At 56.6% G+C, this 13,399-nt stretch overlaps 1 protein-coding gene across 1 annotated transcript in view; it reads left to right on the forward strand.

The window, feature by feature from the left end:
• GALNT2 (polypeptide N-acetylgalactosaminyltransferase 2) overlaps nucleotides 1-11,456 on the forward strand; it is a 185,643-nt gene extending 174,187 nt beyond the window's left edge. The window contains exons 14-16 of the mRNA XM_007450597.1: nucleotides 1,695-1,821; nucleotides 6,263-6,382; nucleotides 10,629-11,456. Of these exons, the coding sequence (XP_007450659.1) occupies nucleotides 1,695-1,821; nucleotides 6,263-6,382; nucleotides 10,629-10,784 (403 nt within the window). The 3' untranslated portion in view covers nucleotides 10,785-11,456. The remainder of the gene's footprint in view (nucleotides 1-1,694; nucleotides 1,822-6,262; nucleotides 6,383-10,628) is intronic.
• Nucleotides 11,457-13,399: the final 1,943 nt, after the last annotated feature.

The following is a 13,399-nucleotide window of genomic DNA, read 5'->3' on the forward strand; positions in this document are numbered from 1 at the left end:
CCCCCCCCCCCCCCCCCCCCCGTTCCTCACAGACCTGGAAACCCTCCCAGGTGTCAGTTCATGCAGCTCGTCCCCCTGGCAAGATGATGGGGCTCCGTGAGTGGCCAGAGGGGCAGCCCCCAGCCTCCCCCGCGGGGTGCCCTGTGCCTCCAGTCCTCAGGCCCTCCCGGCTCAGGCCTCACCCTCCCAGCTCCTCTTGCCCTGGAGACCCCAGACTAAACCAGCTCCATCCCCTCGGGCCAGCGGGTGACGATGCCCGGCAGAGGCCCGGAGGATGGCCTGCCTGTGGTGCCCCCTCCTCCAGCCTGGTTTTGACGTCACGGTAGTGACCACGCTGGCCCCCTGCTTCCCTCTACACCTGGCCTGTCCTTTTAAAGGACTGCCCGCTCGAGGCCTGAGGGAGCGCTTGGAGGACCTGCCGGTCTGCGGGCTTCAGGCTGCACCTGGACTTCCTCTTAAAGGGCTTTGCCGGACGGGTTTTGCCTCGAAGTAGCACATTCCTTTTTCCTAATATTCCAGCGCACCTTATAGCAGGCCACGTGTCTCGAGCACGGGGGTTGTGACTGCAGGAGTCACCACCATCCTCTTGTGTGCTGACGGGCCCTTCAGAGCCCTTGTCGCAGAGATTTGAGAGTCAGGTCCCGCGGCATGTCCCCTGCTGTTCACTCCCGTCGCTCTTTGGCTCCCTGTGCTTTTAAAGGGAAGCCATGCCCCCCATGCCCCGAGGGGAAGGACATCACCCGTGGGGCGCCCCTGGCCTTTGCCTCTCCCCTGGTCGGCCAGAGGCTTCACAGCAGTGGGCTCTAGCCCCTAACGGCGCCCACTTCGATTTTGATGTCACCGTGGCCTGTGACTTGGTGACGAGACGCCCGATGCAGTGACATTAAAGCACAGTTCGCCCTGAGGTCCCCTGTGATTTGGGGCAACGTTGGGCCCTGCACCACCTGAGACCGCATGTCAAGCATTCATACCACGGCGGTGGGTGGACCTGCTGCCCTGTCCGTGCCAGGCAAGGGGGACGGCAGCCTGATGTTGGCATGTGTCAGCGACACTTGCTGCCATCCACCGCCTGCTTCCTGCGGGCCCGGCCCTGCGCTGAGTGCCAGGGTGCGGTGCTCCACGGCTCTCGCGGCGGCCCTGCGGGGAAGGACTGTGTGAAGGGGGCACGGGGCTGGAGAGGATGCGTCTGACTGGCGCACGGCTGGTCCGCGGCCAGGGCGGGGCTCGGGCTCGAAGCCTGCCCCGTCCCCGCATTGTGCTGCCTTGCCCTGTTTGTACCAGGCCACCTGACAGACCCACCTGTGGTCTCCCCTCTATTAGGTAAAGGCTAATCCTGAGTCTACTGGAAAGTTCCAGGCAGCAGGATCTGACTACATTAAGTGCTTTCCTAAATGACTGTCAACAACTAACCCTGAAGAGACAAGGGGCTTTTTCTTTACTGAAAACTGTCCCTGGTACGAGATAGAAAGAATGCTTAGACTTAATACCTGCACTTAGGGTTAGGAGTCGAGAGGCTCAGAGCCGTGCTGTCTCGGGGGCACGGCCAGGCCTGCGCTGGGGGCACGTGGCCTGGTGGCAGCCTTCTTGCCGCCAGGCCCCATCGTGAGGCAAGGGCTCTGAGCACAGGGGTGGTGGGGGCAGCCACGGAGCCCACGGCCCTCAAGCCCAGCAAGTGACTCTCTCCTTGGCTCCAGGGTTCCCGACCACCAGGATATAGCTTTTGGGGCCTTGCAGCAGGGGACCAACTGCCTGGACACTTTGGGACACTTTGCTGACGGCGTTGTCGGAGTTTACGAGTGTCACAACGCTGGGGGGAACCAGGTATGTGCACGGGGGCACCAGGGAAGGGGGCCCGAGGCCACATGTCCCACTGCCACCTTCCTGCGATGGCTGCCCCCTCACAGCCGGCCTCGGGGCCAGAGGGGACATCCTCCTGGAGCTGCCTTCCGCCTCGGGCGGGCTGGGCTGCGGCTACAGGGCCACGTGGCCCCCCCCTCCCCATCGCCTTCCTGCCCGGCCATGTGCTCCTCCCAGGGCCCCTGTCTGCGTCTGCACCTGCCCGTGTCCCTGCTCACAGATGCTTAACCACGGGCGCCAGGGCTGCCTATTAGATGATAGAAGCTTAGTTCTGAAACGCCCACCCCCTCGGTCCTCGTGGAAAAGGAGGGAGGTAAGTGAGGGCTTGACAGGCCCAGCCGTGGCCTGTGTGTCCCAGAAGAACAGGGCTCTAGAAGGTGCTTTTCCTGTGAGACAGTAACAGGCGTTTGGTAAAATGAGGGCCTCGTGCACAAAAATGGCCGGGCGATGCCAGGAACGCTCATCTACTCTCGGGGGGCCGGCCGTTTTAAACAAAGGCACTTTAACTCAGTGTATCCCAGAGCCTCCTTTAAATAGAACCGTTTCAAAAGAGGGCGCCTGCCTTTGTGTGAAGTTGGCTGTCCTCCATCCTCCCGGACTCTTGGCCTCCTGTCTCTTCTTGGTGGTGCTGTCTTCGCAGCTGCCCGGCATGGCCCAGGCCTGGTAGATTAGACAAGCGAGGCACAGAGAGCGGGCAGCTCCAGCCGGCTCTGGCTGCTGTCCCAGGCAGATGACCTCCCTGGCTCTCGGCAGAAGAGCCGAAGAGCTTTTGGGAAACATGGGTCCCAGGTCCCCAGCCCGAATAGCCTAATTTCTTGAGTCTGGGGTCAGAGAGCATCAGGGTATTTGAAAGCCCCCAGGGTGGGTGACGCCATGTGAGCGCTGGGCAGGAGGGCTTCCCAGCAGGAAGGATGCAGGGGTGGGTCACAGCGAGGCGGTGTGCCACTTCCAGCCCCGCCGTCCCCCGAGGACCAGTCTGGGCCAGCGAGCCACTTCCAAGATCAGGCTGCCCGGTAGTCCTTTGTGTGCTGACAAGAATATTCTAGATCTGCACCAGCCAGCACAGCAGCCACCAGCCACCTGTGGGTGGCGAGTGCGATGGGGTGTACAGTTCTCACTTTGTTTAACTGCAATTCGCTTAGCCACACACAGCTGGCGCCCCGGGGAAGCATCCTGTGAGGTTGGAAGCCAGGGCCGCAGCGGCTGCCCCAGGTGGTACCCTCGCGAACCTTCCAGAGCAAGTCCCGTCTGAACCGAGGGCAAGTGGGCCCCGAGGATGAGAGGCGAGGGGTAAACGGCATTTTCTTACGGAAAATCGGGCCCGTGCTCCGGAAGAAAAAGGTGTGTCATCTGGTTTCTGGCTGGGCCTCAGCAAACACACAGGAAACAGGGAAATTTCAGAGTGGCAGCTCAAAAGAGTGTTTCTTACATATTCATGGACTTTATTTTGCAAATTCAGATCACTGAAATGCGCCAGAAGAAGAAAGTGGCAGCTATCTCTGCTGTTTGCAGAGCGGAGTTGGTTTTTCTGGAATTCAGTGTAAAGCCTGCTTTAAAATAATGAGGCACGCCATAGCAAGAAGGTTGTAGAAACATTCAGACGTGAACTTTCACTGGGGATCAGCAAACCCCCCAATACCTTCCAACACCTGCTTCCAAGAACAACCGAAAACCCCTCTCCGTACAGAGTCATCCCACCCGTCACTCCTCTTACCCAAGTGGGGACGGGGTCTTTTTGTCACTGGATCACACAGATGGTCTGCTCCTTCCTGGGACCTCTGTGGTACCTGGTGGTGCTTTGAAAGCACCCCATTCCGCCCCACCCCCTGTGGAAGGAGAACATCGTGGAAGATTGGAACCAACCCTCAGGGCCCGGCATGTGGCCCTTCTGAGAACGACGCTCTGCAGACTCAGAGCCGAGAGCCCCCAGGACGGGTGTGCACAGGTGTGCACAGGGCGTCCAAGTTTGAGCAACGATGGAAAATCGACCAGGCAGGTTCTTCTACTTCAGGACCTTTCAGAGCCTTGGTAGAGGCTCTACTAGTGAATCTGCAAGAGAGAGGCAGGGTCCAAATGCAGTGTGTCCCAAATTTACTTGACCTAGAACCAGCTTTTCATAGAATTCCTCACAGAGTACGCTTGGAGAAACCTTAATTAAAAGGTGAGAGGGCTTCCCTGGTGGCACGGCGGCTGAGAGTCCTGCCGATGCAGGGGATGCGGGTTCATGCCCTGGTACAGGTGTGCCAGGGCGTCCAAGTTTGAGCAACGATGGAAAATCGACCAGGCAGGTTCTTCTACTTCAGGACCTTTCAGAGCCTTGGTAGAGGCTCTACTAGTGAATCTGCAAGAGAGAGGCAGGGTCCAAATGCAGTGTGTCCCAAATTTACTTGACCTAGAACCAGCTTTTCATAGAATTCCTCACAGAGTACGCTTGGAGAAACCTTAATTAAAAGGTGAGAGGGCTTCCCTGGTGGCACGGCGGCTGAGAGTCCTGCCGATGCAGGGGATGCGGGTTCATGCCCTGGTCCGGGAAGATCCCACATGCCGCGGAGTGGCTGGGCCCTGTGAGCCGTGGCCGCTGAGCCTGCGCGTCCGGAGCCTGTGCTCCGCAACGGGAGAGGCCACAGCAGTGAGAGGCCGCGTACTGCAACAAAAAAACAAAACAAAACAAAAAAGGTGAGGAAGTCGAAGCTGAGGGGACTGCCCAGTCTGACTCCCTGTTAGGGGACAAGGAAGCCTGCCAAGGGGCCAAAGGGCTTGCCCTTCCCCCTCCTGGACAGTGGCCCAAGCCCACCCCTCCCAGCTGGACCTGTGTCTCACTGCTGGCTGCGGGAGGGGTGCGCATGTGGCTTCCAGGTGTTAATGCTTTCTTTTTTTAAGATTTGATGAAAGTTCATAATAATGCAATTGACAAGGAAATTTAGTTATTTCTGAGATATACATTTTAAAGTAATAACTAGAATTTTGACTTCTCACATTATACCAGAACAGAAGATTTTTAGAAATTTCATGTAATGTCTGAAACATTTATATTAACGTATTTCCAGACAAATAACCGAACGAAAGTTTAGTATTAGTTGTTTTGACACATATGCACTGATGTGTGTAAAATTGATGACTAGTAAGAACCTGCAGTTAATGCTTTCTTGATAACAGAGCATCTGCCCCACGGTGATTCAGGTACTGAGCAGTGAGGCTTCTCAGAACGTTCTGTATTCCTTCCCTTAGCTCTGTCCCCTGAGGACAGGAAAAAAGAAAAACAACCTCTCCCTAGCACTTAATCGTGCCTAAAGTTACATGACACAAGCACTAGTGTGATACCCGCTCTCCCACGGGGGGAGGAAGCCTCCCGAGGGCAGGGCCTGGCCTGTGTGTTCGCTGCCAGGAGTCTGAGTCATTGCAGGCGCTCAGCGGACAGTCACTGGGTGGATGAACAGACAGACAGATGGACAGATGACTCGCAGCAGCTTTCCTGGGCGTCCAGCAGAAGCGGGGCATGGGGAGGGCACCCTGTGGGATTCTGAGTCGGAAGAGGCCTCGCTGCTTCTAGATCCTGAGGGCTCACGTGGGTTTTATCCCTTTGCAAGGGTCAAGTCCTCGAGTGCCGGTCAGAAGCCTCACCCTCCTGTCTCCGCCATAGCCCTGCCAAGAGCAGGCTCCCTGCCTCCTCTCCCGCCTTCCACCCTGTGACCCCACTCACCCATCGCGTCCCCTCCCCGGCCTCCTGCCCTTTCAGACGCTTTTGTTTAGTGTTCAGAATAAGTAGTTCTGTCCTCAGCTCTTAAGGGATGTGTGTCTATTTTTTAAGATCATAGGCAAGTTATTTCAGCACTCTCTGGCTCAGTTTTCTCATCTGTAAAATGGAGATAATAATAGCTCCTCATAGGGCTGCTGTTGAAAGGGCTTAAAACAGTGCCAATCACATCATAGGCAGCCAGGGTACAAATACCTGGATCCATTCCTGGGGACCTCACAGAGCGTCCTGAGCATCAGTAGGCCAGCTTAGTGCTCAGCGATGAGGCTAAATGTGCCGCACGTGGTTTATAACTCCACACGTGACAAGCCACAGTCATAAATGCTGTTTCTAAACCACACCCGTGTCGGGGCAGAGTCATTCCAAGGAAATGTTGACCCTGAACTGTCCACCTTGTGGGTAGCCAAGCTGGAGCTGCAGCGTTCACAGCCCGTGGTTAATGATGGGAGATTGGGTGTGGAGCTCTCACCTGCGTTTGGGCTTAAGTTCTTACTACTGTTGGCCGAGTGCTCAGTTAGTTATGAGGCTCCCCGACACCCCCGGTTGGAGACTTGCTCTTAGGCACAAAGTCCTTTGTTGGCCCTGAGCTGGTCAGGGCTTCTGAAGCCTGTTCCCCGTGTGCCGAGCCCTGACCTTGGCTTTGTGTTGCAGGAGTGGGCCCTGACAAAGGAGAAGTCGGTGAAACACATGGACCTGTGCCTGACCGTGGTGGACCGGGCGCCTGGCTCCCTCATAAAGCTGCAGGGCTGCCGGGAGAACGACAGCCGGCAGGTAGGTGCTGGCCGGGGACCAGCCCAGCAGGCCCAGCTACCCTGTTACCCCAGGGCCTGGATCACAGCGGGGATACTGGGTGTTCACAGGCGGCACCTTTTGACTCGCGCTGTTCTGCATCCCCGTGTGGAGCCCCTGGCAAGCGCTGGGATGCCTGAGGGGCGCAGGGCGCGGGCTGGTCCTTCTGCCGGGAGGTCACTGTCCTGGTTATTCCTCCCCCTCTGCATCCATCTGTTTATGTTTGGTCTGTCCTCTAACAGGCTGCAGAGGCAGGGCTGTGCTTTGAGGCTGCGTGTTCAGCTCCTGCGTGGGTCTGTAAGGGCCTCCGCAGGCTGGGCACTGGGGCAGGGAGGGGTCCCAACGCCAGAAGCGGCTCCCCTCACCCTGGCAGCCAGCTGAGCCGGGCGGGGCCCTTCCTCAGACGCAGCCCTCGTGCCCAGACGTGGGTACTGCGCCCAGAAAAGCTCTGTCTGGTGATGCCCGAGAGCACCCAAGGGACGAGGATGCTGGTGGCCAGTGTGTGTGGGCCAGCACGCCACCGACCCCTGCATGGAGGCACAGACCCCTGGTCCAGGATGGGGGGTGGTGCCCAGCGGTGTCCCTGGCCCCTGGCTTCTCTGTAGCTAGAGCAGCCCAGCCAGTGCACCCCGCCAGGAGCGGTGCTGGCCCGAGCCAGCCAAAGTTCAGCTTTGCTTTAAAAATGAAAATGTATGACTTTACTCACGAGAAGTTAATGAAACACTGACCTACAAACCAGCCTAGAAAAGGTACTGAGGTTCATGATAGTGTCTCCAGAGGAGGTGTTTCACCCCGGTTGACTTCCATTGCTGATGAACCCCCCAAGCCCGAAAGGAAGACCTATATTTTATAAAAATATATATAAAGAGGCCTTTATTTCTGAAGCCAGAGGCCTGCTGTGGCTTATTTCCGATTATGTTCTCATTCTCTTCCCCACACCACTGGCCATTTTAAAGAGAAATTCCGCGTGTTTTTGTTTATTCATTAAGTATTCTTCCTTTTTAAGTTTACAAATTGAAAACGATTAAGGTGCAACTAGATGAGACCTTACACGCACACTCGTGTTACTTTTTTCCAAACGGTTCAGAACATATGTTTACCTCTTTGGCCGGTTTTCTCTGACCTGCGCCCTGGGGGTACCTTGGGGGCAGAGCCTTTCTTGGGCCTAGGGGGAGTGGCTAGTGCAATCCCCAAAGGACTTTCCCACGTGCCCACACGGGGAGCCGGGCTTGTCCTCTTCTGTCCCTCCTCACGAGACACACGGGTCTGGGGGAACTAAGGCCTGGGGCTGGCTGGAGCCAGGAGCCCACGTGGGCTTCCCACACACCACTCCTTTCACAGAAGGGAAGCTGAGGCCCAGAGCCTGGGGTACTCTCCAGGGTCCCCCAGGAGCACCAGGGCCCACACCAAGGTGCCTTGCTTGGAGCCCAGTTGTCAGGAAACACTTGAAAAGGGCCGTCTCTCCTCTGTCACCCCCGCCTGGTTCCGGGTGCCCCCCGCCCTGCTCTGCAGAACCCCAGCAGGTCCCTAAATGCCTGTGTTGACAGCCGTGGCACCCAAGTGAGAAGGAGGGGCTGGTAAACATGGAGGCCACTGTCCCCGGCCCCAACCTCCTGGGACCTACGTCGGGAGAGCATGGTGCTGGGCCAGGTGCCCTGCCCCGGCTTTAAGGGCAGGGGCGTCTAGGGTAAAGGAGGGATAAAGTGATGACTTTATCTGGGCTCCAAACCTTTGTTAAGAACAGACAGATGCTCCATCTCTGGAGGGGTCTCCTTTAGTGAGAGCTTGCTGTACGTCAAGGGCTGACGTGTTCCTGCCACCATCCGGTTCTCACCCTGAAAGGCTCACGTCATAAGAGGGAGAAAGGCCTGCAGACAATGAGCTCTTCTGGGTGTGTGGCTTACATAAGTGGAGATCTCTTAAACTGTCAACCCCGGGCCCTTCCTTGCCCGGTAGAGAAGGTGTGGCCCTTTCAGTGGAGCCTCTGCATCTGGGAATCTGCCCACCCCACCACAGCCGTCTGGGCCCAGGGCTCCAGGCTGCCGAGGCTACCTCCCACGGACGGAGCTGGGGTTTGGGCGTTGCTGAGGCCTTCCATCTGGCTGATGCTGTGACACAGGCAGAGCTCCTCAGGGAACGGAGTCAAAGTCCACGCATTCCAGATTCTTTGTCAGGCAAGCTCTGGCCCTCAGTGACACGCGGATGTTGGCAGCACAGACACGCTTCACGTGACAGCGCAGGAGGAATGGCAGCAAAGAGGGAACAGGAATGAAGGAGGAGGTGATGGGCAGGTGACGGGCGGTCCCTCTCCCTGTGCCCATTGGATTGCACTGCGTTTCACTGTTGGCAAAAACTCCAGGCCGGCAGGCTGGCTTCGCAAGCGGCCCAGGGTCCCCACGGGGGCATCCTTGCAGGGCCCCTCCCTGCCTTGCTTTGCCTCCTTCGCACCTCATTCACTTGCCCTTCGAGAGGAGGCTTCTCAGCTGGTTCTGTCTCAAAGCTGCACTCCTCTTGCCAGTTGGAACATTGGCTTTCCAGGCACGTCTGTGTGTTTGTGTTAGGTGTGCGTTTGCAGAGTCAAGGGGGAAAGGAAAGCAAGAGTAAGAAAATGTAATTCCACGATGTCCAAAGGATTTGCAAAAATACCAACGGAAGGGAGCTTCTGTGCATACAGTGTAAAAAATTAACTAGAATCACAGACTGCATTAATGAAGGGAGAGCTTTTGTAAGAAAAAAGCATGTTACTTTTTTTTTTTTTGTAAAGAACAGACATTAGAGATTTTTACATGGGGATAAACAACAGTGTGAGAGGCCCTCAGGTTTCCCATGGCTGGGCTGTGGGCTTGTTCGCTGGTTTGCCTGGCTGGTTTGGGTTTAGTGGGGCACAGGTGCATACCCACAGGAGTACAAAGGCGCTACGCCCTGGACTGTACAGGTGGCACACGCAGAACTCGGCATGTAGCGCTTGGGGACTTAGGGTAGCTGAGACAGGCTTCCACACCCACCAAGGTGGAGAGGGTGGAGAGACAGTGGAGAGGTGGTCTCTGCAGCAGACAGGGCATTCTGTCCACACAAGCATCCCTTTCCCTCCCATTGGCCTCACCCCATCCCTCTGGTGCAGCACGAGGCCCTACGTGTGAGTGGGCACGCTGAGGGGCCCAGGCCCGGCACCGGCCTCAGCAGGGCGGCTTTCAACAGCCAGGGGCAGGCAGCCTGGGCCCTCCTGGAGCTCGCCTGGTTCCTGTGGCTGCTTCCTCGAGGGGAAATATCCTCAGATGAGGCCTTCTTGTGAAAGAATGCCAAGTCTCTGCAGGAAATTCCCCATGTGTCGAGTCCTTAAGACTGAGGAGGGGCAGGGGCCCAAGCATGGGGCTTGGTTGAGGAGATGCCCGAAGAGGGGGAAGGATGGGGCAGGGAAGCGGTCTCCAGCAAGGCCCGGAGAGGAGGTTTGGGGCTGCAGACTAACCGGAGAGTGCTGGTTTATTTCCTGGGCCCTCAGCGGATGCTGTTTTGTCCCCATGAAACAGGAGGTAAGGGGGCAGGGCACAGCCTTTGAAAGAATGACATAGCCTGAGGACACGACATAAACAGATAAGAACCAGATGGGTCCAAGATGGCAGACAAGTCGACTTCCACTAGACCTTAAGCCTCAGTGTACGCTCACAGTAACACATCAGCAAGCTAAATGACACACCCACAGGTGCCATGACAGTTCCAAGAGCGACCACAAGGGTCAAAATGAGGGCGGCGGCCCAATTCCTGGAAATCCCCGCCCCCTCCCCCAAACAGCTGGAATACTCTCACCACTCATTAGCCTGTGAAATGACCCACCCCTATAAAAACGGACAACCCCAAACCCTGGTGCCACTCTTGCCTTCTGAGATGGTCCACACTGTTTGTGGAGTGTGTGTCTCTCTAAATAAATCCACTTCTTACCTATCTATCACTTTGTCTCTCGCTGAATTCTTTCTGCGATGAGACATCAAGAACCTGAGAAGGGAAGTGTGATCTCAGCTGGAAGACTGTGGGTTTTGGCCGGGTTGGACTTCCAGCCGCGTGGGTTCAGGTCCCAGTCTGAGGTGCGTGGTTTCACCCGGGCTGCTGCGGATGCCCGTCCGTCCTCGTCAGAGACCTTGTCGTGAGTGCAGCCAGCAGACCCTGAGAGCAGCCCCGCTGTGCCCTCTCCTGGCGGCGCCCCTGCTGTAAGGTGTTTTCCTGTCTTTTGCAGAAATGGGAGCAGATCGAGGGCAATTCCAAGCTGCGGCACGTGGGCAGCAACCTGTGCCTGGACAGCCGCGGGGCCCAGAACGGCGGCCTCAGCGTGGAGGTGTGCGGCCCCGCGCTGTCCCAGCAGTGGAAGTTCTCGCTCAACCTGCAGCAGTAGAGCGAGCCGCCCGCGTCCTCCCGCGCCGTCGGGCCTGACGACGAGCCCGACCGAGCCCGACGTTATTGATTCTGTTTCTTAAACTTTCGGAGAAACTATATACCTCAGTATTCCATCACGGTCTGAAGGTCGGAGGACCTCGGCGCGGGGCGGGTGGCACCGGGGCGGCGAGGAGGGGGAGCTGGCCCCACCCCGACCCCGGGCCCCGCCGCCCCTACCGGCCCCGCGCCACGCGGATGGATGCGGGAGCCCCACGCCTGCGGGCGGCCGGACCGGGAGGGAAGGGGCAGCGGCCGCAGCACAGCGAGCGAGCTCTCCAGCCTCCACTCGGATCCGCGGATAGCACGTCCGGTTTCCATCCGGGTCACGGTCACGGTCACGTCACGGCGTTTGCCCCGCCCTCCCAGCTGTCTTCCCGGACCCCCTTCCACGTGGTGTACCTGCTCTCTTTGGATATGAACTTTGCTGTGGTGGGACACTGCACACAGACATGTATGAAGAAAGAATGTACGGTCAGTTCCTATGGTTTCTGTAGGTCACCCTCATCCTGTAAGTTGTCCACAAAGCAGATCACAGCGTCAGGAGGAGGGGCTGAGCCCTTCGGCGCCCGAGGGAGAAAGCGCCTCCTTTGCCCCCAGAGCCTTATAGGTGGGTAGGTCCTGCTGTGGCCGCCACCCCGGGAGGCTAGCGCTGCCCCGAGGCCCGGACCCCGGTGGCATCTCGGTTTGGCTTCAGCTGGGAGTGTCATGCTCTGTGTCGGAATCCACTTTTCGTGCCCTTGGTGTCTGTAAACCCTGAATGGGTTACTTAATTTGACAGATTATTGCTTTGGGTCTTTGTAAATTAGATTTCTTTTCTCTAAGGATAAAATGAGTAAAAAAGAATCTGCCAGCTCCCAGTGATGGTGGGAAGCTGTCCCAGGCAGCATTGGGCTCATGGTGAGGACCCTGGTGTGCTGGCACCACTGTGAAGGTCACCTGGGCCCAGTCCTGCCTGCCTCAGGGGCTTTGGGTCAAGAATTAGGAAAAGTGAAAACCAAACAACACCAGCTCAATGACGCTGACGATTCGGAGCACAAAACAGGAGCTTTGTGGCTTAGGAGGCGTATGTCAGTATAAACCACAAGACGGTCGTGAACTAAAAGTGAAGCAGGAAGAGTGGCCTGGGCGCTGCCCTGACACCCAGGCGTGTCCCCGCAGAGCCCTCCTTGCCTCCGAGGTGCCCACACACAGGGGTAGCCCAGCCGCAGACCCCACGGGGCGCCCGGGTCACTCTCGTTGTCACTGCCCTCCTGCCTTCCTGCGCCCCCCTCACCCAGCACTTCGTCACACAGATGCCCAGTGTCCAAGAGGCGTCACACGGGCACACCTTCAGGCCCCTCTGGGAGGGCCTGGGAGGTCACAGAGAAGTGGCCCCAGAAAGTTTTGCCAGGTTGACACTCAGCCAAGTGCAGCTCTCTCCTGCCTGTTTCTTCTAGGAAAGGGGGCGTTGGTCTTTCTTCCTCCACTGCAGAAGCCCCCCCATGTGTGTGCTTTATGACAATGGGCTCGGGCCTAGAGGCATGGCTGGGTGACTTTGTTCTGCGTCTTTTTGCCCCCTGCCGACCAACCAGGTGTATCTTCGGTGGACCGGGAGACCGTAGCTGGATTAACTCGGCACAACTATATCTTCAGAGGCTGATCGTGACCACCAGTAGGCTCTTAGGGAGAGTCCTGGGTACCTGTGCAAGGCTGCTGAGCACAGGTGGGGCAGGAAGCAGCCACCCAGATCCTGGGTTCCGTTGTCAGGCGACTTCTACTGTTAGGAAAAAAATCCCATGGACGGAAAACAAATTTGGCTTTAAAGTAACACAAATTTTAATCAGGTTCTTGACAAAATTCTTTGCCCACACACCTCCACCCCACCCAGAAGTCTTACCAACCTTTGTACCATTGAGATGCGTCCCCCCGGGGCCCTTGGGGGGCAGCTCCACCATCCCTGAGGTGGTAGGGGTGGCGGCCTTGGCAGGTGTGGGCATTGTGAGCTGAGGTGGGCTGGGAGGGCTCCCTTGGGTGAGCTATGTTTACATGACACAGTGTGCCAAAGTGACTTACTGTGGCTGCATTACTTTTTAGTCATCGGGACTGTCCCCCTCTCCCACTCTTGTTTTTACAAGTAAAGATTCTTTCCTAAAAGCCCTTGGAGCAAAGCGTGGCGAAGTTAGTTGTCTTCTCTGTGCTGGTCTTTCTTATGTCTTCATAAAAGCTAAAATGATGGTATCTGTGATATGTTTTGCAAATTCAAAATATAGTTTGGTAATTTTTTTTCCAGTTGATTTTTAAAAAGAACTGCTGTACAGAGCTTGTGCTTCGTCCATTTTATAGATGGAAACCATCCTTGAAAATTGTTTAACTTAAATAAAGAGGAGATACTTTATAGATACGCTCTGCTGGCGGCTGCAGTCACTCTTGGTCTTTATAGGATGGACTTGACTGGTGTTTGGGGGCTGTGATTATGGTCTCTCTTGGGAGAGGGGTGCTGCTCGATTACCATATCTTATCACACTTTTAAAATGTGTTCACCTTTTACTGCTGCACCTTTTGATGTTTATTCTTTTTTTTTTTTTTTTTTTTTTT

The sequence above is a fragment of the Lipotes vexillifer genome, unplaced genomic scaffold (assembly GCF_000442215.2).
Source record: "Lipotes vexillifer unplaced genomic scaffold, Lipotes_vexillifer_v1.1 scaffold805, whole genome shotgun sequence".
NCBI classification, from domain to species: Eukaryota; Metazoa; Chordata; class Mammalia; order Artiodactyla; family Lipotidae; genus Lipotes; species Lipotes vexillifer.